Below are 26969 nucleotides of genomic sequence, written 5' to 3' on the forward strand. Positions count from 1 at the left end.
CTCGCAAGCTCTGCTACAGTGGATTTCCCTTGATCAAGTTTTCGCATAGCATAGAATTCTCGCTAAATGTAATAGTAAAACCTTCGCGTCAAATAAATTTACATTCGCGTAAAAAAAAAATCGCGTAATTATGTTACAATATATCTTCATCATACAATCTATATTTTTTTAAATAAAAATTCGTGTAAAACAGCAACGGGGGGAAAGAGGAATGTAAAAAGAGCACCAGATACAAGAGATAGATCTTAAAAAGTTAAGTCGCCGGAAGCTAAATGGTGCGCACATGATAAACCGATATAAAGAAAAGTGCTGTTGCGGAGGCATCTCGAGAACTTGGTGAGGAAGAAATCGAGAAAAATTGCGACGAATCATACATCTCTCATCCGAGAAATTTCAACTACATTCGATGGTGTGGAAACTCGTCGAGAGATGGAATCTATTGTTAATTAGGGTTACGCAACTCTTGGGTAAGTCTCTCTCTTCTTCTCGTATAATCAAAGAATAAAAGTAATTAAAGTTGTCGAACACGGTTCGGCATCTCTTCGTGATAGATTATCGCGGAAAATAAAGTAAAAAAACTTTGCGACTTTTACTTCAATTCTCCAGGTTATTTGTAACGGTGAACTTTAATAACGCATTATTTACCCTTAATCCTTCTCCGGATATTTTCGATAAATTTTTCGCGTCTTTGAAAAGAAAAGTGACGGATTCATTTTATTCTAGATACATATATTCTTTCATTGTCTACATTTTTTAAATAATCTACAAATTACAATATACAATTAAATTTATACAATTGGACAATTTATATTCTACGGACAATTTATATGCTGTAAAAGCAATTAAAGATAAATATATATATATTTTGAACGAAAAATTGAATTAAAGTAGATTAAATTTATTTACACATTTTGCCTTTCTTAAAAATTATAAAATATCTCGTGATATTCTTTCTTAAATTTCACGAACAGGAAATATCTTGGAAGATTTATTGTGTGTAGGCAATGATTAATATCGCGATAGTAAATGATTTATCGCGTAAGTGCATTACACCACCTCGCGTAATTTATATTACGCGCTTAGAGTTAGACAAATTTTTGCCAATATATTCTCTAACGCAATAAGAAATAAATATGATCTTCTACTCAATATAGATACAGATTTTCTACTCAATACATTATAACTTGTTATTTACGCGAAACGTGCAGCATCTGCACGTTGCGCTCTTGCGCAAACGTAATTAAATTTAATTCTATCTTCCGACGAGAGACACTCATGGCTGAAACTCAACTCGTAGATTAAGTACATTCGACTAGAAACACGTACTAAACGTATATTTTAATTGATAAAATGTTTGGAATATATTTATATGAAAAAAACAATGGCATGTGGTATTTTATAATGATTTCGTTTTGATCAATTTATGTGAATCTGGTTCTCTCTTTTCAACGCAATAAATATTGTGTTTACATTCCGTTGCTTCTCTCTTATTCGATTAGGAAAACTGTCAGATTTTTCTGTCTATATATGAAAATTGCGATTTGATTACGAAGCAGAATATGGCTTCGCACAATTCCTTAGAGATTGAGTCGAGAAAATAAACTCATTCAACTGTGAAACGGAAGCTGCCCTTCCAGATTTCTTGCCGCGAGATGTAACGAGGATCGATATAACAAGATTATCTTTGCGCGACTTTTGGACATCTGTCAAAACAATCTGTCGATATTAATCGAACGTGAAATTTGATTAATACACGAGTCATAAAATGTTCGTTAATTGCTAAAAATAAAATGGAAACGTGTCGATTGCTATGTCGGGATTGTATATACATATACACATATGTCAAGAAGGTATACATAAAAGCACGAGTAATTCAAATGGGTCGAGAAACTTACATCTTTTTATTATTGCCTTATACGTGTATTTCCGATTTAAGTTAAAAACGTGTCAAAATATGATATATCACCCTTCATCGACTTACGTGCCCCATGAAATATGGAGTTATCTTGTGGCGTGGAAAGTTGGAACGATAACAAGGAAACGTGAAATGTATAAATCACGCTGTGGCAAATCTGATCTCAACTCTTTCTCACATATGTATGTATCAGCGAGTCTCGGGGGCCTCAAGAAGGATATAAAATATCCTTTATATGCGCGACGCGCGAAAATCCCACCCCCGTAGGAATCCCCGCATTCGGGGAAATACATATTTAAATCTGTTCAAACGGAAAGATTTGTCTACGTGGTTCACGCGAGATGTATCTTAATAGCGCAATTAACATACTTTTTATAAAAAAAATTTATTTAAATTGATATAAATTTATGGCAGGATGTATACTCTCGGGAAAATCCTTGAAAACCTTGGTATTCTCAGGGAATTTTGTTTTACCTTGAAAAATCAGAGAATCCTCATGGAATTTGATTCGGATTCAATGATTCATTTTTTTTTTAAATTGCCCTTTTGATAATTTTACTCTTATTTAGCACTTAAGAAACATATGTCTAACATCTTTGCAATATTTAAGTTTTTATTAAAATTTTATGTGATTTTCTTTTATTGACGATTTATTTCAGTAGTATCAAAATGTTATGTGAGTTTCATAAAAAATTGTTCAATTTTTTAATAGTTAATGTTTAAATAAATCAGTACTCCTTATTTATTTAATAAATAATTAAATAAATAATAATTTAATAAATAATTAATTTAAATAAATTAATATCCCTTAAGACGTTTATAACAAATTATTTTTTGTTTTCTATTTTTATTTTATATTATATTCTTGCATATATATTTAGCGTTTAGATATTATGATATATCGCACTTTGTTATTGTCCAAATTAATTTTACAATTAATAAATTAATATTAAATGCTAGAAAAACTGCACTCTGGATTACTTTCCAATCGTATGAATAGAAAACATTAAAAAACGTATACAATAAAGGAACTTTTAAAAAGCTGCATCTACAAATTTTCTCATTTTACCTGAAATTTTAAATTTTCAGGGAATTTTTTTACAAAATTTGAGTAGACACCCTGTATGATATTCTCTCAACTTTGAGAGATCGTTTCTTTCTCGTCGCGTTCTTAAGAAAATGAATCATGAGATCATTTTTTACATTAAATTATTCTTCAATTTTATTGCCGAATCGACGTGATTCGAAAATGATTGACTCATTTTTACACCCTGCCTTCCTCTCCCTATTTCGATCAATCTCCCCAAGAAGCTCGCATTACGCGCGATTATTAATTGTGATAATTTGGAACATGTCGCATAACGTCCATTGGACCCTGAACTTGTTTCCGCATTGCTGCAGATGTCATATAATGTTCGTCAGAGTGTTAACACGTTAACCACCATGTCGGCGACCGATGGCTAACACAACGTTGTGTCGGCCACGTTGTGTCAGCCATCGGGCAGGTAACGTATTAAAGCGATACGTCGACAAATTGAATTTCGCAGACCATAGTCAAAGTGCAGTGACGTAACTATAATAGGTAATTTCGCGCCTGGAATAAAATACATGAAACGCACACAGACACACTTGTTGAAAATAATAACAATAATTAAAAATTATTGCAATTTATAAACTGAACGATCAATAGACACGCAGCAATTAATAAAACAGGAAAACTTTATTTATTATATATTATCTATATTTATCAGCTTCTAAAATTGGAAATGTCTGACTTTGACTAATTTGAGGAGAATTTTGCAAAATTATGTGCATAGAGATGAGGTGATTTTTATACAAATGTGTTACACCCGTGTTGTTCCGGAGTAAGTTTGTTTGCGTGTTTAAACGGTGCTGTCAAAGTTCACACCTCGCTCTTTACACAGAACTTCCGCGTCCGATAACCGCAACGGACAACGATGAGAGAGAAACGTAAAAAGAGATCGAAATCGGAGTTGATGAAAAAAGGAAACTCCCTTTCTGTCTTCTCGACCGTCATCTCTCCGTACATTCGAAGAATTTCCATTACCTCGAAATATCCTTCCTCCCTCGCTCTTCTTCCTTACCTCGCCTCCTTTCTTTGTACGGCAGAAGAGAGGATGTTGAAAGGAAAAAGAACGGGGAAAAGTAGAAATAAATGACACCGAGATAGAGTTACGCGTGACTGTATCGAGTTCCAAGTAAATTTCTTTCAAATATTCTCATGCAACCGACATATAAAATCTTATTAGAAACAACATTTCCCAGGTGAACGCGTTGAATGTATCATTTTATAAATTTTTAATATCTAAAAGTTACGTATACGCAAATATTTAAGAGGATTCAAAGATATGAAATTTTGCTCGCGACATTTATGTGAAATTCGCGATATGTTGTCAATATGGGATATGGCTTTCAATTCTGTTAATAGATATTTGAACGATTACTACCGATTTAGGTGAAACTCTTGCGATCGCAAAGGAGGCAAAGTGTCTCATCCGGCTTTGCAGAAGTCTCGTTTTCTAGCGTATGATAAAATTAATTTTATTTTTCAACATTTTATAAATTTTTAATATCTAAAAGTTACGTATACGCAAATATTTAAGAGGACCCAAAGATATGAAATTTTGCTCGCGACATTTATGTGAAATTCGCGATATGTTGTCAATATGGGATATGGCTTTCAATTCTGTTAATAGATATTTGAACGATTACTACCGATTTAGGTGAAACTCTTGCGATCGCAATGAAAGGAGGCAAAGTGTCTCATCCGGCTTTGCAGAAGTCTCGTTTTCTAGCGTATGATAAAATTTATTTTATTTTTCAACATTTTATAAATTTTTAATATCTAAAAGTTACGTATACACAAATATTTAAGAGGACCCAAAGATATGAAATTTTGCTCGCGACATTTATGTGAAATTCGCGATATGTTGTCAATATGGGATATGGCTTTCAATTCTGTTAATAGATATTTGAACGATTACTACCGATTTAGGTGAAACTCTTGCGATCGCAAAGGAGGCAAAGTGTCTCATCCGGCTTTGCAGAAGTCTCGTTTTCTAGCGTATGATAAAATTAATTTTATTTTTCAACATTTTATAAATTTTTAATATCTAAAAGTTACGTATACGCAAATATTTAAGAGGACCCAAAGATATGAAATTTTGCTCGCGACATTTATGTGAAATTCGCGATGTGTTGTCAATATGGGATATGGCTTTCAATTCTGTTAATAGATATTTGAACGATTACTACCGATTTAGGTGAAACTCTTGCGATCGCAATGAAAGGAGGCAAAGTGTCTCATCCGGCTTTGCAGAAGTCTCGTTTTCTAGAGTATGATAAAATTTATTTTATTTTTCAACATTTTTTGATCGCTTTTTCTCTCAAAATAGACTGGAGCTGCTTATCTTTTACGGACAGAAGATCTAAATTACGATTTTTGGGTCGATCGGTATTTTCCGAAGATGTCTCTCTGAGAGAAGGACTGAAACAGGACGAAATAAACGACCCGTCGGACGGAAGGCGTCGAGAAACGTTTTAATCGAAAATTTAGCTGTCCTCTGTCGGGACATCGAGACAAAAATTGTTTCATTTCCAGCTGCATCCGATCTATTTCCTCGCCGATCCTTTTATTCGTCTGGAACAGCCAACTTGCTCTTACAATAGTACGCTTATAGCATTTTATCATAGTGAATCTCTTTCACAACTTTTGAGAGAAATAGACAATACGAAAGATAACATTATACCTTGATAAAAAAAGAGTTAGAGTCAAAAAAGTTTATATTAAAAGAAAAAACGAAATTGAAAAGTTTAATAAAATTTATAAAACTATAGACAAACGCTTCTATTTCGGTCTCAAAGAGTAAAGTTTACTCATCGGAAAACACGTACACACATATAATAGACTAGATTGTATTTGTAAAATTTAAATTAATATACTCTTTTTGCAAGAATGACATTATTTTCTTAAACAATTAATATGAAACGATTATTGCGGCATATAAAATATCAATTTTTGTCCGACGACAAAAATCGTTCGTCATTTACTTCGAACACGCCTTACGAGCAGTTTTCTAATTTACGATTACACTCCGAGTTGGACGAGTTTGATGAAGTACGCGTCGTGGACCATTTAACGTGGAATCCATAGTCAAGATGGAAGAGCGAAAATGCGCGATGCTTAGCAAAATTTGAACAGAAGAGAGAGCATTTTCATTCATTGCTCGAATTTCATTACGGGATTTAAACGGCGATAATTAAATTAGAAAACGGAGATTTAAAGAAAAGGAGAGAAAGAAAGATAGCGATGCGGAGTTGCAGGTCGCGAAAAAGTTTGGCTTCTCGTTAGAGGGAATGACTTGGAGAAATTGTTTTCTAACGTTTAATTAATTTCTCAAGCTAGAGTCACGCGATCACGTAAAAAGGAGAAAGAGTTAAAAATATATAAAAGTTCGACACAAAGAATATATTATATACACATCGCGAATAAAAGATTTAGATATCGAGCGATCGAAACTTCGAAATAGCAATTATCCTCGCGAAATCGTTCTCGTTAGAATTATCCTAGACAATCGAACGTGTGTTCGTTTTCGAAAAAGTTCGCATGGTCGAGATAATGAAGTTCACTCGCTACCGCGAATCTAGATTGAAAAAGCTGAAATTCCCCGAGCTCGAACGTAATCTACTTAGCTTCCACTTGCCCCGCTGGATTACGCGCCTGTGATATTTTTCAGAAACAAACGGTGTAATTGAGAAGGCGCGGTGGCGAACAATCTCGCTGGCGAACCGTCGAAAAATAAAATACTGATGTTTGCATGCCAGATTATGTTGCCATTCTGTTCAAGCGTCAAGAATATCGCTTTCTTATTACGTATAATAAAAAAATAAAAGCATATATAATAGAAATAAAATATATATATATATATATAATAGAAATAAAATATGAATAAAAATATATATAATATAATTAAAGAAAAAAAATTAATTAAATATAATATCATAAAATAATTAATTATATATTTGCTCGCAATAAGTAAAAATGTTTACCGCCTTGAAAAGGTTCTCTGATTGATCGCTAATCGCAAGTATAGCTCATATTTATTCTGATTGCGATGTGTGTGTATGCGTACGAGATATTCCGAGATTGCGGAGATAATGAAGTTCACGGTGCGGCGAATCTAGATTGGACAGATCTCGAATCGCGTGAGCTTAAAGCGGCCAAATAATCCTCGTTCTGCGTAATCCATCGAATCCCTTTATTTTACCTACCTACCTATCCCTCGCGTTTTTTCCGAAGGGGAGCATCGACTGGGATGCATTGATGGCGCGATCGACATTTTCAGTGTATAGGGAACAAAATTTTCGCAAAGTGCCGTATTATGAACCACCTGTAATTGGCGAGTCCACGCCGCTTTTAATTGCTGTCACATTGCGGCCCGTTTCAACAAGATCATATTCCCCTCTTCCCGGATTCCTCCCAGTGTCTCGTAATCACTAATCACCTATTATTGATTGCCCCCCTGAATCTACAGAGCATGTAAAAAATTGCACACAATTACGTCAGATATAAAAAATATCTCTTTCATGATACACTATGTTTGGAAAATAATTATATAATTTAACTGATATTCCGCATCTTTATTCTGGACTACGCAACAGTAGTTTCAGAATTAGCGAAAGCGTCTCTACGAAAAATATATTGAACGCTCAAATATATTTAATTATATTTTTATATATTATGGATAATGTATATGTAGGAATATAGATGTATATATTTTTTTTCAAGCGAGAGATAAATATATGAAATACTGGATGCATTTTTAAAAAACCGTGACTCCGAATATAAAACATAGTGAAAATGCTTTTCATGCAAAAGTGACTCGGCTCACTTACAGTGCATTTAACGGTCGAGTTATTAAAGTTGCAACAACCGACTTTTATGATAAATTCCGGTTTTTATGAGATTATCATTGAAAATTTTATCAAGATATACGGAACATTTTTAAATTAATGTTACACGATTTTTACAGGCATATTCTTTAATTTCGAGCGAAAAGTTGATTCTTACTAATTTTTTTTTAACTTTTAGCATGAAAAATCTCGTCCTAAAAATCAATCTATCACTTTGATATCACCATTAAATATTTTGCTAACAGAGATTTAAAATTCTTTATAAAAGTAATATTCAATTGTTAAATGAAATATAAAATTTTATATTATTTTGTATCTCCCGACTCTAATCGCGCCAAGTCTTTCATTTTTTATTTCACTTATAACTCAAAAATCATCATTATTTTCGCTACAAAAGAACTCGACTTTGAGCTTATCGAAGAATACGCCAATTTCCGCTGTCAATTCAGACAGCCTGTATTTTTTTCCACCTGATCGTTGTGCTTGCACCAATGCGCGCGACCGAGACTGCATTTTAACGAGGTCCATTGTAGATCGGACTGAATAAAAAAATCAGAAGGCCTCAATGATCGAGGATAACAGCCCCGATCGCTCGTGTTCTCGTCTCAAATCAAAGCGCTGGTGCGAGAATGTGTAAAACGCGTCACACTGTTTGATGGTGTACCCCTGTCGATCGAATGAAATATCGCGGTGAAAGAAAGATTGAGTAGGGCCGATTCTATTAGCAAAGGGCTCCGACAAGGTAGCGCGGAAGAGGAATCGTATCCCACGAAGAATTTACGACTATCGTCTGTCGACCATCAAGCACTGCCGAGTGCAAAATGCGACTAAAGATTCCTATTGCGAACAATTTCGCAAACGTCTATCAATCTTCCTCTCTTTTTGTTCCTATTTACATTATTTCCAGATATATTTATATGTCTAATAGGAACGGAGTTTAAATAAAATATATATATATATATATAATAATTTAATTATAATTTTATTTATAATATTTTAATATATATTTATATATTATATGTATTAAAAAAATATAAAAATTAGTATACTATTAAAAAACTTCATGATCTTTATAAAAACTTAAGTCCGGATCGATTTAAGGGGTAGTAGGATCCTATTTTAATTTCTTTTTAATTTTTAATGTTTTTGTTACATATTTAATATATAAATATGCACACTAGCGGATCCTGACGTCGATAAAGGGGGGGGGGGGGGGTTGCAAAATTATTTTATTTAATATTTTTGGGGTTTCATGATTAGCTTTTATTCCAGGATCAACGACGTCGATTGCTCTTTAATGTTTGTTTTTCTTTATTTATATTTTTTAAACAAATTCAGCAAAATTGTTTCTTTTAATTTGCAAGGGGGGGTTTAACCCCCCCCCCCCCCAGGATCCGCCAGTATATATATATATATTATATAGATATAAAGAATTTCGCCTAATTATTTTCATGCAACAAAATTATCTCATCATTTCGTCGTATGTCTGACTTAATCTACACTTAACTCCTTGAATGCGTAATGAGTATAATTTCCAGTGTATCTTATACATACATATTGTATATATTATATAGATATAAAGAATTTCGCCTAATTATTTTCGTGCAATGAAATTATCTCATCATTTCGTCGTATGTCTGACTTAATTTAAACTTAACTCCTTGAATGCGTAATGAGTATAATTTACAGTGTATCTTATACTTTTATATATATATATTATATAGATATAAAGAATTTCGTCTAATTATTTTTGTGCAACAAAATTATCTCATCATTTCGTCGTATGTCTGACTTAATCTACACTTAACTCCTTGAATGCGTAATGAGTATAATTTCCAGTGTATCTTATACATACATATTGTATATATTATATAGATATAAAGAATTTCGCCTAATTATTTTCGTGCAACGAAATTATCTCATCGTTTCGTCGTATGTCTGACTTAATCTAAACTTAACTCCTTGAATGCGTAATGAGTATAATTTACAGTGTATCTTATACTTTTATATATATATATATTTTATATATATATTTTATATATAATATATATTATATATATATATATATATATATATATAAATAAAAGTATAAGATACACTGTAAATTATACTCATTACGCATTCAAGGAGTTAAGTTTAGATTAAGTCAGACATACGACGAAATAATGAGATAATTTCGTTGCACGAAAATAATTAGGCGAAATTCTTTATATCTATATAATATATACAATATGTATGTATAAGATATACTGTAAATTATACTCATTACGCATTCAAGGAGTTAAGTTTAAATTAAGTCAGACATACGACGAAATGATGAGATAATTTTGTTGTACGAAAATAATTAGGCGAAATTCTTTGTATCTATATAATATATATTATATAGATATAATATATATATATATTATATAGATATAAAGAATTTCACCTAATTATTTTCGTGCAATGAAATTATCTCATCATTTCGTTCTATGTCTGACTTAATCTAAACTTAACTCCTTGAATGCGTCATGAGTATAATTTACAGTGTATCTTATACTTATATATATACACTAGCGGATCCTGACGTCGATAGCTCTTTAATGTTTGTTTTTCTTTATTTATATTTTTTAAACAAATTCAGCAAAACTGTTTCTTTTAATTTGCAAGGGGGGGGGGTGAACCCCCCCAGGATCCGCCAGTGCATGCATATATTGATATGGTTTGTATTTTTCAGAATTTAAATGATTATTTTTAACATATAAATACAAACGTTAATAAAAATATTTGTTTAGCAGAAAAAATATGATTAAAAATATATATTTACATATACTGCAATGAGAGATGAACAATAATTATATGGCTCAGATCAAACAGGTGACTTGGCATAGAGAATGAGATGAAAGATGGAGACAACATGTGTTTCGAATAACACGGAGTAGGCGTGTTATTCGAAACACATGTTGTCTCCATCTTTCATCTCATTCTCTATGCCAAGTAGATAGTTCAATTCATGTGCTGAAACTTCTGCTCTTAAAGATGTTGATGCAGTTTATAATATTATATATAAATTAACGTTTTGTAAATATCCTTATTGAGTACTAAACAAAGTCAGGCATTTTTTACTTCACTAGAACAACACAAGTGCGCACCATTCTTTGATATTATGTTAAAAAGAATTATATTAAAAAAAAAAAATAATATAAAGTTTGTTCTAACTCGATTAATATTTTTTGACAGAAATCAGTTGATAACTGTTAAAATTATTAATCGAGTTTAAAGAATTATAACATATTATTTAAAACATATTTTAACACTTTTACAACACATTATTATATTAAAAATTAATTAGCTTATACTTCTTAATTAAATGAATATATTACGCAAAAAAGCTTTTCGAGTTCTATCAAAAAATAATATTAATAAAATATACATACATATACATATATACATATACATATATTATTAAAAAATATTAATATAGCGAGCTAATTAAATTTTAAAAGAATAATATGTTATAATATCTTATCCTCGATTAATATTTTTATATTTATTATATAAAATATAAAGTAAAATTAAATATTAAATATAAAGTATATGATTATTAAAGTTAATGTTCCCATTTTTTTCTTCAAACTAAATAATAGTTTATATTACTTATAAAATAAAATATTTTATTCTTCTATTTAATTTTTTTATATTAAATAAATTATACAAGGTAACACACTAAGCGTGTCTGATCACGAACGTGATAGAGAAACATGGATATATTTTTCACAAAAGCCACTTATCATTAATTTTAGCGAAAGGGTAGTAAGAAGCTTTTTGTGTGATTAACGAAAGATTTATGAGGGCAAAGATAAAAATTTTTATCTCTCACACGAGGATAGGAGATACGACAAGGGCTTAGAGCAAAAATTCCGATGCTTGATGCGCGTTAAATCTTCATAAATTATTTTTTTCTTATATTGTATAAAACATGTGAGAAGCTTTAAACTTTAAGGTGATTATGAAGTCAATATTGTCAAGTGGAATTTTCGCTCTTAAAATTCAAAGCTGATGTAATAAGATCTAAATGGTTGTTCTTATTAGAATTAAAATTTGCATTTTGTTATCCGGAGAAACGATTCTGCCATCCTCTGCCATTGGGAAAAGATTCGGGAATTGACTTTTAAAACTCGATTTTCCAAAGATTAGAGTTTATAAATATATTCATGCAAAATTTACATATATATACATGACAGAAGATAATGAATAATTTATATTTAATATATAACTTATATTTGATATACTAACTTATATTTGAATCTTGCAACAGGAGTGTCAGCCAGAATTTCTGCACGATCTCGTCCTGAAGATGAAGGCCTACATTTTCACCCCAGGTGATTCGATATGTCGGAAGGGCGAGGTCGCCCGCGAGATGTTCATAATAGCCGACGGTATTCTGGAGGTGATCAGCGAAACTGGCAGAGTCCTCACGACAATGAAGGCAGGGGACTTTTTCGGCGAGATTGGTATACTCAATCTGGACGGATTGAATAAGTGAGTGACATTATTCTTCAGGCTCTCTTTCTACATTAAAGATCACCTTTATACTTTCCATATTCCACAATTTATTTTAAAGAATTAACTTTTACAACAGAATTAATATTTAAACACTTGTTACTGACGCGACTCTAAGCTGAGGGAAGCTAAATTTTTCAACTAACTTTCAGACGCACAGCTGATGTTCGTTCGGTGGGTTATTCGGAGCTATTCAGCCTCTCGCGAGAGGATGTACTGGCAGCAATGAAGGACTACCCGGAGGCGCAGGAAATTCTACAGAATCTCGGTCGAAAGCGGCTGATGGAGGCGCAGAGGGTTGCGCGAGCGGTGCACCGATCCACGTCTCCGGGTCACGATTCATCCGACAATAGCACTGGCAAGAGGATCGTCGACAAGCTGAAGAGCGACGTGAAGGGCCTGAAGAACGTCCTGAGGAAGAGCAGGCGTAACACCCGACCGGAGGAGAGCCTGGAGCTGCAGCCGCTGGCACCGAAGGCGGCTCTGAAGAGACAGCAAAAGATCGACGAGAGCCAGGACCTGACTCTGCCCAACAGCCAGGAAACACCGATATCACCCTTGGGCGCCGGACTACCGTTGTTGTCGAGGCTCAGGTTGTTGAAGGAGAAGGAGGAGAGAGAGGAACGACGTAATCTGATGGACACGCCGAGCCACCCGACCGAGCCTCAAGCACCGCCATCCTCGGAGGCCTTGAACCCGACTAATCCGAATTTACCATTCCTGCAGAGGATACTTCTGCTGAAGGCGAAGAACGAACAGGAAGCCGCTCAAACAGAGAAAGAGATGCCCATCAAGGAACACCTGCTGCCCAAAAACACTATTCCCGAAGAAACGAGCACGCAGTCCGACGATCAGCCGTCTTCGGACGGTCAAAGCGGCATCACGAGCACCGTGGCAGTCGCGACCTCGCAGGTCGAGACGCGAACAGCCTACGCGGCCAAGAAGCCCTGGGTCGCGCTGAAGAAGGCGTCGTTGACTACCAAGGACAATTCATCGCAGAAAAGCCCGCCGACCAGAAAGCTGCAGCAGACCAAAATGTATGCCTCTGTCGATGATCTCTCGCCAGAGTATTGCGGCCTGCCGTTTGTCAAGAAGCTCAAAATTCTCAACGAGAGGCAGAAGTTGGCCGAGTTGGAAAAGGCGGTCAGGAGTTCGTCCCTTGACTGTGGCGAGAATGTCGAGTTTAACAGCAATCTCACGAGAAGTCACTCAGAGGCCTGTGCTATCGAATACGCCAGAAAGTTGGCCAAATACAATCAAGTAAGTAGTAATCATGTATTTTTTATTACACGTAATGACTTCTAATTAATATATTAATTTAAAAAAAAATAACATCAAAAGGAGAAAAATTGGATTGTACGTCACATGAGTATACTTTCTGTACTTTCTATAAATTATTTAGAAAGCTTATTTCTTGATATTTTGCTTATTAAAATTATGTCATTATAAAAAGTGCAGAGAAGATTAATAAATAATTATTAATGATAAACAAAGATTTAATTTAAACGCAATACAATTGTTTAGTATTCAATCTCTAAATCGAGTTTTTATTTCTTAACAGGCTCGACAAGCGGCAGCGTCGTCGGCGGAACAACAGCTATCGCCGGAGAACGAGACGCTCGAGAGGCGGAACTTGAAGAGTATCCTGAAGAAGCTATCGGCTAGCAGTAGTAGGGCAGGTAGCAGCGAGACCTCGGCTACGAGCACACCGGATCGGCAAGCCGCGACCGCCGAACTGAAGAGGCTGATGAGAGCGCCGACGATCGAGGGTTACGCCGCGCGGCACTCGAAGCTGTCGAAGAGCGTAACTTTTAACAAATACACGCTGCAGAGCCCGCCGTCCGAGCAGCCTCTGCAACCGCCGCCGTCGAATTCCGAATCCCAGGATCAGCCGTCACTGTCGCCGCCCAATAAACTCAGTTTCCGTCCTGTGGGCAGTGCCGGTATCCTGCAAACGGTATCCCGGCCGCGGGAAGAGGAGTGCCTGGGCGACTTGCTCTCCGGGGTCGGCGAGGTCATCAAGGCAGGCCTGGTGAGTACCACACACGCGACTAGCTTCCTTTGTCTCCTTTGTTTTCGATGGACGTGCTCTGTGGCCGCTCTCCTGCGCTTGCTGTCATCACGTATCTCGCCGAAGTGCTCTTATTATATAGAGTCGCTTTCATCAGCGTGAGGAGATATCTCGTCTCGATGTTTGCAAAATCAATATTTATCGACAGTACAAGTAAAATAATTCTAATAGGGAAAAAAAAGTTCGAGGTATCACATCGATGAATAAATTCACTTCCTCAATTTTAAATGTCCTAAATTTTTTATTACTCTTTTTTGTGAAGAAATGTAGAATCTCTCATCGTTAGTTCAAGAGAGATCACGTAAATTTGAATTCACGTTGATGCATATTTTCCAAACTATTAAACTCTATTCATCGTCGTCAAACTGTTCATCAATTATCCAACTACGCTTGTAGGAGTTCTCATTACACAGTATGACATGTGGCAGCTGTCCCAATTAATCATACTGCCGCCTTGCAGGAGGACATGCAGCGCAAATTCGTGCGACAGTTCTCATCGCTCGAGTCGGAGGTCCGCAAGCGCGACGAGATAATATCGCAGTTGCAGATGCGGATCCAGCAACTCGAGCGAAGAAGAAGAAAGTCGCACGACGACGATGACTCTGGCGGGGATAGTACCGAGCACGACGCTTCCATGGAGGAGGATCTCGATGTCGATCACGAGGATCATCCCTTCATGCGCGACAGTTCCGTGGACACCATCCTGACCGCACGATTGCGCGATCGACGCTCATCTGTAGGCTCGAGCTCGCGCAGCAGGCGATCGTGGGAAGAACACTCGGAAAGAGAAACCCTGGAACTGCAGGAGCTACCAAATTCCATAGTGCCGCAGAGATTATCGCGGGAGGACGTGGCGATCGATCTGGAATCGAACAGCGATAGATCGGACGAGGAGTTCGACGGAGTTTGCGCGCGTCGCGAGGGCGATAGTGATGAGGGCGACGAAGAAGACGACGAGGAAGAGGACGACGAGGACGACGATGATAAGATCTTGCGGCAGGATGGCTACAACAATTGGGAGGTCGCCCTACTGGCTAAGCAGCTCGAGGCGAGAAGAAGAAGCGGCGATAATGCCAGCCCGGGTTCCTAGCGCATTAATGAGATTCTAGAAATACTGTGTTACCTCACGAACACAATACGCTCCGACGGATGGTGCAACCCGCTGGCTGGGTCCGGCGGTAGTGCAGCTTTTTGCGAACACACTCATCGCTCGTACTCACAATTAGATTTCGATAATATGACTAGCTGCAGCGAGACTATGATGTAGCCCGATTAGCAAAGCGTCGTCGTTAATATTTTTTGCTTTTTTTATCCGTTTTCTGTCTTTTTAATTTAGTTCTCGCAGTATTTGTACGAGAGGCAATTTGTACAGAGTTTGATAAATCGGCAAACTTGTATTTTCTTATGTATATACGACGCTGATATTCTCCCGCGTATGAAAGTAATGATTTTTTTTATCATTTTTTTCTTATTTGTTTTTGTACAATACATGATTTTATTATTTAATTATTCGCTGATATAATTAGTTTTTAAATTGTTTGATTTCTCTCAAATTTCAATTTATTATATTGTAAATATTCACAGGTGTGCCTGAGGAAATATTATACTTGGCATATTCACAAGTTATACATATAATAAACATCGTAATTGAATCCGCGCGTACAAAAGTATCTCAGAGTAGCTATGTATCAACACATCAGCAAGGTTGCAATACAGGGAGTTTCTTAAATATGAATTTGAAAATTATCTAGGGCAAAAAATCGAAACTTTATCTATAACGCCAACAATCAGTATACATCATTATATCGCGCCTTTTATTAAAGACACTTGTATCATTCTGCCGCTTTGTTGGCGATATTCTCTTTTTCCTGATTCAATCATATTCCTGAAAAGCTGCACCACGAACGAACGGAGATATATTAGTCAGTTGTACGAAGCGAAGAGAGGAATAAATAATTTTAGAAAAGGAAGAGAGAGAAAGAAAGAGGGAGAAAGAGATAAATATAATTTAAAGCGAGAAAAAAACTTAATGAGAATATATTACGTATACTGACCAGACCAAGCTCAATATTTCTAGAGTCTTTACAAGATACGTCTATTAAGCAACAAATGATTATTAAAGTAAGGAAAGAGAGAGAATTATTAAAAAATCTTGTACATATTTAGTCGATAATTTATTTATTTATGAACGAAAGAAAGAGAGAACGAATGCAAGAGGGTAGGATTATTGAGAAAAGAAATAGGAGATACGAATATATAAAAGTTAGCACGAGAGAAATGAATTTTGTTGGATTACGATGAGGAAGAGCATTTTAGATGCTGATATGTACCTACTATGTTGCGAAAGAAAGGAACATACAATAAAGCAAATGTTTTCAAATGTTATGATTCTTACATCCGCTTCCTGAAGTAATGATAATTTTTTAATAATTGTTTTATATTTAATTTAATCGTAATTTTATTTATGTCTATGGAATATTTATAAATACTAGAAAACTACAAAGCGCGCGCTTCACGCGCGCCATTTATTTCCTTCAACTATACAATATAAGCTGCGGTCGAGAATGTGCTACTAATATGGAACAAAGATAGAATGATGTTTCGAATTATTCGTAGCGCATTCTCGATCCACAGCTTGTACGTTAATTACATATTATACAACAATTATAATATTTATCTTTTCAACTTTTGGTACCATGCAGACACCAGCGTACAAATTTTTTAAATATGATAAACATAAAATAAGGATGCGTCAACAGGCTCCGCATCAAAAAAGTATCGATTTCTAATATTTTAAGACGAGCCAAAAATTCATCGATTATACATTTTAATAGTACATTGATTATAGAATCATTTGGTACCAAACAGACACCAGCGTACAAATTTTTTAACTTGATATACATAAAATAATGTTGCGTCGCATAGGGTCAGCGGTAAAAAAGTATCGATTTCTAATATTTTAAGACGAGCCAAAAATTCATCGATTATACATTTTAATAGTACATTTATTACAGAATCATTTGGTACCAACCAGACACCAGCGTACAAATTTTTTAACTTGTTAAACATAAAATAAGGATGCGTCGCACAGGGTCCGCGTCAAAAAAGTATCAATTTCTAATATTTTAAGACGATCCAAAAATTCATCAATTATACATTTTAATAGTACATTTATTACAGAATCATTTGGTACCAACCAGACACCAGCGTACAAATTTTTTAACTTGTTAAACATAAAATAAGGATGCGTCGCACAGGGTCCGCGTCAAAAAAGTATCAATTTCTAATATTTTAAGACGAGCCAAAAATTCATCGATTATACATTTTAATAGTACATTGATTACAGAATCTTTTAGTACCAACCAGACAACAGCGTACAAATTTTTTAACTTGATATACATAAAATAAGATTGCGTCGCACAGGGTCCGCGTCAAAAAAGTATCAATTTCTAATATTTTAAGACGAGCCAAAAATTCATCGATTATACATTTTAATAGTACATAGACTAAAGAATTATTTGGTACCAACCAGACACCAGCGTACAAATTTTTTAATACGATAAACATAAAATAAGGATGCGTCGCATAGGGTCAGCGGCATAAATGTATCAATTTATCATTTTTTAAGACGAGCCAAAAATTCATCGATTATGCATTTTAATAGTACATTTATTACAGAATCTTTTGGTACCATGCAGACACCAGCGTACAAATTTTTTAATACGATAAACATAAAATAAGGATGCGTCGCACAGGGTCAGCGGTAAAAAATATCAATTTCTAATATTTTAAACGAGCCAAAAATTCATCGATTATACATTTTAATAGTACATTGTGTACAGAATCTTTTGGTACAATGCAGACACCAGCGTACAAATTTTTTAATACGATAAACATATAATAAGGATGCGTCGCACAGGGTCAGCGGTAAAAAGTATCGATTTCTAATATTTTAAGACGAGCCAAAAATTCATCGATTATACATTTTAATAGTACATTGATTACAGAATCTTTTGGTACCAACCAGACAACAGCGTACAAATTTTTTAACTTGATATACATAAAATAAGATTGCGTCGCATGGGATCAGCGGTAAAAAAGTATCGATTTCTAATATTTAAAGACGAGCCAAAAATTCATCGATTATACATTTTAATAGTACATTGATTACAGAATCTTTTGGTACCAAACAGACACCAACGTACAAATTTTTTATCTTGATATACATAAAATAATGTTGCGTCGCATAGGGTCAGCGGTAAAAAAGTATCGATTTCTAATATTTTAAGACGAGCCAAAAATTCATCGATTATACATTTTAATAGTACATTGATTACAGAATCATTTGGTACCAAACAGACATCAGCGTACAAATTTTTTAACTTGATAAACTTAAAATAAGGTTGCGTCGCATAGGGTCAGCGGTAAAGAGTATCGATTTCCAATATTTTAAGACGAGCCAAAAATTCATCGATTATACATTTTAATAGTACATTGATTATAGAATCTTTTGGTACCAAACAGACACCAGCGTACAAATTTTTTAACTTGATATACATAAAATAATGTTGCGTCGCATAGGGTCAGCGGTAAAAAAGTATCGATTTCTAATATTTTAAGACGAGCCAAAAATTCACCGATTATACATTTTAATAGTACATTGATTACAGAATCTTTTGGTACCATGCAGACACCAGCGTACAAATTTTTTAATACGATAAACATAAAATAAGGATGCGTCGCACAGGGTCCGCGTCAAAAAAGTATGAATTTCTAATATTTTAAGACGAGCCAAAAATTCATCGATTATACATTTTAATAGTACATTGATTACAGAATCTTTTGGTACCAAGCAGACAACAGCGTACAAACTTTTTCATTTGCTATACAAAAATTAAGGATGCGTCGCATAGGGTCAGCGGCATAAATGTATCAATTTCTAATATTTTAAGACGAGCCAAAAATTCATCGATTATACATTTTAATAGTACATTGCGTACAGAATCTTTTGGTACAATGCAGACACCAGCGTACAAATTTTTTAACTTGATAAACATAAAATAAGGATGCATCGCACAGGGTCCGCGTCAAAAAAGTATCAATTTCTAATATTTTAAGACGATCCAAAAATTCATCGATTATACATTTTAATAGTACATTGATTACAGAATCATTTGATACCAAACAGACACCAGCGTACAAATTTTTTAATACGATAAACATAAAATAAGTATGCGTCGCACAGGTTCCGCGTCAAGAAAGTATCGATTTCCAATATTTAAAGAGGAGCCAAAAATTCAGCGATTATACATTTTAATAGTACATTGACTAAAGAATTATTTGGTACCAACCAGACACCAGCGTACAAATTTTTTAATACGATAAACATAAAATAAGGATGCGTCGCACAGGGTCCGTGTCAAAAAAATATCAATTTCTAATATTTTAAACGAGCCAAAAATTCATCGATTATACATTTTAATAGTACATTTATTACAGAATCTTTTGGTACCATGCAGACACCAGCGTACAAATTTTTTAATACGATAAACATAAAATAAGGATGCGTCGCACAGGGTCAGCGGTAAAAAGTATCGATTTCCAATATTTTAAGACGAGCCAAAAATTCATCGATTATACATTTTAATAATACATTGATTACAGAATCTTTTGGTACCAACCAGACAACAGCTTACAAATTTTTTAACTTGATATACATAAAATAAGATAGCGTCGCATGGGATCAGCGGTAAAAAAGTATCGATTTCTAATATTTTAAGACGAGCCAAAAATTCATCGATTATACATTTTAATAGTACATTGATTACAGAATCTTTTGGTACCATGCAGACACCAGCGTACACATTTTTTAATACGATAAACATAAAATAAGGATGCGTCGCACAGCTTCCGCGTCAAAAAAGTATGAATTTCTAATATTTTAAGACGAGCCAAAAATTCATCGATTATACATTTTAATAGTACATTGTGTACAGAATCTTTTGGTACAATGCAGACACCAGCGTACAAATTTTTTAATACGATAAACATATAATAAGGATGCGTCGCACAGGGTCAGCGGTAAAAAGTATCGATTTCTAATATTTTAAGACGAGCCAAAAATTCATCGATTATACATTTTAATAGTACATTGATTACAGAATCTTTTGGTACCAACCAGACAACAGCGTACAAATTTTTTAACTTGATATACATAAAATAAGATTGCGTCGCATGGGATCAGCGGTAAAAAAGTATCGATTTCTAATATTTAAAGACGAGCCAAAAATTCATCGATTATACATTTTAATAGTACATTGATTACAGAATCTTTTGGTACCAAACAGACACCAGCGTACAAATTTTTTAACTTGATATACATAAAATAATGTTGCGTCGCATAGGGTCAGCGGTAAAAAGTATCGATTTCCAATATTTTAAGACGAGCCAAAAATTCATCGATTATACATTTTAATAGTACATTGATTACAGAATCTTTTGGTACCATGCAGACACCAGCGTACAAATTTTTTAATACGATAAACATAAAACAAGGATGCGTCCACAGGGTCAGCGGTAAAAAGTATCGATTTCCAATATTTTAAGACGAGCCAAAAATTCATCGATTATACATTTTAATAGTACATTGATTACAGAATCTTTTGGTACCATGCAGACACCAGCGTACAAATTTTTTAATACGATAAACATAAAATAAGGATGCGTCGCACAGGGTCCGCGTCAAACAAGTATCAATTTCTAATATTTTAAGACGAGCCAAAAATTCATCGATTATACATTTTAATAGTACATTTATTACAGAATCATTTGGTACCAAACAGACACCAGCGTACAAATTTTTTAACTTGATAAACATAAAATAAGGATGCATCGCACAGGGTCCGCGTCAAAAAAGTATCAATTTCTAATATTTTAAGACGATCCAAAAATTCATCGATTATACATTTTAATAGTACATTGATTACAGAATCATTTGGTACCAAACAGACACCAGCGTACAAATTTTTTAATACGATAAACATAAAATAAGTATGCGTCGCACAGGTTCCGCGTCAAGAAAGTATCGATTTCTAATATTTAAAGACGAGCCAAAAATTCATCGATTATACATTTTAATAGTACATTTACTAAAGAATTATTTGGTACCAACCAGACACCAGCGTACAAATTTTTTAATACGATAAACATAAAATAAGGATGCGTCGCACAGGGTCCATGTCAAAAAAATATCAATTTCTAATATTTTAAACGAGCCAAAAATTCATCGATTATACATTTTAATAGTACATTGTGTACAGAATCTTTTGGTACAATGCAGACACCAGCGTACAAATTTTTTAATACGATAAACATATAATAAGGATGCGTCGCACAGGGTCAGCGGTAAAAAGTATCGATTTCTAATATTTTAAGACGAGCCAAAAATTCATCGATTATACATTTTAATAGTACATTGATTACAGAATCTTTTGGTACCAAACAGACACCAGCGTACAAATTTTTTATCTTGATATACATAAAATAATGTTGCGTCGCATAGGGTCAGCGGTAAAAAAGTATCGATTTCTAATATTTTAAGACGAGCCAAAAATTCATCGATTATACATTTTAATAGTACATTGATTACAGAATCATTTGGTACCAAACAGACACCAGCGTACAAATTTTTTAACTTGATAAACTTAAAATAAGGTTGCGTCGCATAGGGTCAGCGGTAAAGAGTATCGATTTCCAATATTTTAAGACGAGCCAAAAATTCATCGATTATACATTTTAATAGTACATTGATTATAGAATCTTTTGGTACCAAACAGACACCAGCGTACAAATTTTTTAACTTGATATACATAAAATAATGTTGCGTCGCATAGGGTCAGCGGTAAAAAAGTATCGATTTCTAATATTTTAAGACGAGCCAAAAATTCACCGATTATACATTTTAATAGTACATTGATTACAGAATCTTTTGGTACCATGCAGACACCAGCGTACAAATTTTTTAATACGATAAACATAAAATAAGGATGCGTCGCACAGGGTCCGCGTCAAAAAAGTATCGATTTCCAATATTTTAAGACGAGCCAAAAATTCATCGATTATACATTTTAATAGTACATTTATTACAGAATCATTTGGTACCAACCAGACACCAGCGTACAAATTTTTTAACTTGATAAACATAAAATAAGGATGCGTCGCACAGGGTCCGCGTCAAACAAGTATCAATTTCTAATATTTTAAGACGAGCCAAAAATTCATCGATTATACATTTTAATAGTACATTTATTACAGAATCATTTGGTACCAAACAGACACCAGCGTACAAATTTTTTAACTTGATAAACATAAAATAAGGATGCATCGCACAGGGTCCGCGTCAAAAAAGTATCAATTTCTACTATTTTAAGACGATCCAAAAATTCATCGATTATACATTTTAATAGTACATTGATTACAGAATCATTTGATACCAAACAGACACCAGCGTACAAATTTTTTAATACGATAAACATAAAATAAGTATGCGTCGCACAGGTTCCGCGTCAAGAAAGTATCGATTTCCAATATTTAAAGACGAGCCAAAAATTCAGCGATTATACATTTTAATAGTACATTGACTAAAGAATTATTTGGTACCAACCAGACACCAGCGTACAAATTTTTTAATACGATAAACATAAAATAAGGATGCGTCGCACAGGGTCCGTGTCAAAAAAATATCAATTTCTAATATTTTAAACGAGCCAAAAATTCATCGATTATACATTTTAATAGTACATTTATTACAAAATCTTTTGGTACAAAGCAGACAACAGCGTACAAACTTTTTCATTTACTATACAAAAGTTAAGGATGCGTCGCATAGGGTCAGCGGCATAAATGTATCAATTTCTAATATTTTAAGACGAGCCAAAAATTCATCGATTATACTTTTTAATAGTACATTGTGTACAGAATCTTTTGGTACAATGCAGACACCAGCGTACAAATTTTTTAATACGATAAACATATAATAAGGATGCGTCGCACAGGGTCAGCGGTAAAAAGTATCGATTTCTAATATTTTAAGACGAGCCAAAAATTCATCGATTATACATTTTAATAGTACATTGATTACAGAATCTTTTGGTACCAACCAGACAACAGCGTACAAATTTTTTAACTTGATATACATAAAATAAGATTGCGTCGCATGGGATCAGCGGTAAAAAAGTATCGATTTCTAATATTTAAAGACGAGCCAAAAATTCATCGATTATACATTTTAGTAGTATATTGATTACAGAATCTTTTGGTACCAAACAGACAACAGCGTACAAATTTTTTAACTTTATATACATAAAATAATGTTGCGTCGCATAGGGTCAGCGGTAAAAAAGTATCGATTTCTAATATTTTAAGACGAGCCAAAAATTCATCAATTATACATTTTAATAGTACATTGATTACAGAATCATTTGGTACCAAACAGACACCGGCGTACAAATTTTTTAACTTGATAAACTTAAAATAAGGTTGCGTCGCATAGGGTCAGCGGTAAAAAGTATCGATTTCCAATATTTTAAGACGAGCCAAAAATTCATCGATTATACATTTTAATAGTACATTGATTATAGAATCTTTTGGTACCAAACAGACACCAGCGTACAAATTTTTTAACTTGATATACATAAAATAATGTTGCGTCGCATAGGGTCAGCGGTAAAAAAGTATCGATTTCTAATATTTTAAGACGAGCCAAAAATTCACCGATTATACATTTTAATAGTACATTGATTACAGAATCTTTTGGTACCAAGCAGACAACAGCGTACAAACTTTTTCATTTGCTATACATAAATTAAGGATGCGTCGCATAGGGTCAGCGGCATAAATGTATCAATTTCTAATATTTTAAGACGAATCAAAAATTCATTGATTATACTTTTTAATAGTACATTGTGTACAGAATCTTTTGGTACCATGCAGACACCAGCGTACAAATTTTTTAATACGATAAACATAAAATAAGGATGCGTCGCATAGGGTCAGCGGCAAAAAGTATCGATTTCCAATATTTTAAGACGAGCCAAAAATTCATCGATTATACATTTTAATAGTACATTGATTACAGAATCTTTTGGTACCAACCAGACAACAGCGTACAAATTTTTTAACTTGATATACATAAAATAAGATTGCGTCGCATGGGATCAGCGGTAAAAAAGTATCGATTTCTAATATTTTAAGACGAGCCAAAAATTCATCGATTATACATTTTAATAGTACATTGATTACAGAATCATTTGGTACCAAACAGACACCAGCGTACAAATTTTTTAACTTGATATACTTAAAATAAGGTTGCGTCGCATAGGGTCAGCGGTAAAAAGTATCGATTTCCAATATTTTAAGACGAGCCAAAAATTCATCGATTATACATTTTAATAGTACATTGATTACAGAATCTTTTGGTACCATGCAGACACCAGCGTACAAATTTTTTAATACGATAAACATAAAATAAGGATGCGTCCACAGGGTCAGCGGTAAAAAGTATCGATTTCCAATATTTTAAGACGAGCCAAAAATTCATCGATTATACATTTTAATAGTACATTGATTACAGAATCTTTTGGTACCATGCAGACACCAGCGTACAAATTTTTTAATACGATAAACATAAAATAAGGATGCGTCGCACAGGGTCCGCGTCAAACAAGTATCAATTTCTAATATTTTAAGACGAGCCAAAAATTCATCGATTATACATTTTAATAGTACATTTATTACAGAATCATTTGGTACCAAACAGACACCAGCGTACAAATTTTTTAACTTGATAAACATAAAATAAGGTTGCATCGCACAGGGTCCGCGTCAAAAAAGTATCAATTTCTAATATTTTAAGACGATCCAAAAATTCATCGATTATACATTTTAATAGTACATTGATTACAGAATCATTTGGTACCAAACAGACACCAGCGTACAAATTTTTTAATACGATAAACATAAAATAAGTATGCGTCGCACAGGTTCCGCGTCAAGAAAGTATCGATTTCTAATATTTAAAGACGAGCCAAAAATTCATCGATTATACATTTTAATAGTACATTTACTAAAGAATTATTTGGTACCAACCAGACACCAGCGTACAAATTTTTTAATAAACATAAAATAAGGATGCGTCGCACAGGGTCCGTGTCAAAAAAATATCAATTTCTAATATTTTAAACGAGCCAAAAATTCATCGATTATACATTTTAATAGTACATTGTGTACAGAATCTTTTGGTACAATGCAGACACCAGCGTACAAATTTTTTAATACGATAAACATATAATAAGGATGCGTCGCACAGGGTCAGCGGTAAAAAGTATCGATTTCTAATATTTTAAGACGAGCCAAAAATTCATCGATTATACATTTTAATAGTACATTGATTACAGAATCTTTTGGTACCAAACAGAAACCAGCGTACAAATTTTTTATCTTGATATACATAAAATAAGATTGCGTCGCATGGGATCAGCGGTAAAAAAGTATCGATTTCTAATATTTAAAGACGAGCCAAAAATTCATCGATTATACATTTTAATAGTACATTGATTACAGAATCATTTGGTACCAAACAGACACCAGCGTACAAATTTTTTAACTTGATAAACTTAAAATAAGGTTGCGTCGCATAGGGTCAGCGGTAAAGAGTATCGATTTCCAATATTTTAAGACGAGCCAAAAATTCACCGATTATACATTTTAATAGTACATTGATTATAGAATCTTTTGGTACCATGCAGACACCAGCGTACAAATTTTTTAATACGATAAACATAAAATAAGGATGCGTCGCACAGGGTCCGCGTCAAAAAAGTATCGATTTCCAATATTTTAAGACGAGCCAAAAATTCATCGATTATACATTTTAATAGTACATTTATTACAGAATCATTTGGTACCAACCAGACACCAGCGTACAAATTTTTTAACTTGATAAACATAAAATAAGGATGCGTCGCACAGGGTCCGCGTCAAACAAGTATCAATTTCTAATATTTTAAGACGAGCCAAAAATTCATCGATTATACATTTTAATAGTACATTTATTACAGAATCATTTGGTACCAAACAGACACCAGCGTACAAATTTTTTAACTTGATAAACATAAAATAAGGATGCATCGCACAGGGTCCGCGTCAAAAAAGTATCAATTTCTACTATTTTAAGACGATCCAAAAATTCATCGATTATACATTTTAATAGTACATTGATTACAGAATCATTTGATACCAAACAGACACCAGCGTACAAATTTTTTAATACGATAAACATAAAATAAGTATGCGTCGCACAGGTTCCGCGTCAAGAAAGTATCGATTTCCAATATTTAAAGACGAGCCAAAAATTCAGCGATTATACATTTTAATAGTACATTGACTAAAGAATTATTTGGTACCAACCAGACACCAGCGTACAAATTTTTTAATACGATAAACATAAAA

At 33.8% G+C, this 26969-nt stretch overlaps 1 protein-coding gene across 10 annotated transcripts in view; it reads left to right on the top strand.

The window, feature by feature from the left end:
• Window positions 1-16842, top strand: part of LOC145935653 (uncharacterized) — a 131921-nt gene extending 115079 nt beyond the window's left edge. For all 10 annotated transcript variants that reach the window (XM_083037146.1, XM_083037147.1, XM_083037149.1 and 7 more), the window contains 4 exons: window positions 12147-12370; window positions 12544-13651; window positions 13953-14423; window positions 14923-16842. In XM_083037146.1, the coding sequence (XP_082893272.1) occupies window positions 12147-12370; window positions 12544-13651; window positions 13953-14423; window positions 14923-15552 (2433 nt within the window). In that variant the 3' untranslated portion in view covers window positions 15553-16842. The remainder of the gene's footprint in view (window positions 1-12146; window positions 12371-12543; window positions 13652-13952; window positions 14424-14922) is intronic.
• The last annotated feature ends 10127 nt before the right edge of the window (window positions 16843-26969 follow it).

This window comes from Prenolepis imparis, unplaced genomic scaffold (genome assembly GCF_030444845.1).
Source record: "Prenolepis imparis isolate NDT839.2.m4 unplaced genomic scaffold, iyPreImpa1.0 SCAF_4, whole genome shotgun sequence".
NCBI classification, from domain to species: Eukaryota; Metazoa; Arthropoda; class Insecta; order Hymenoptera; family Formicidae; genus Prenolepis; species Prenolepis imparis.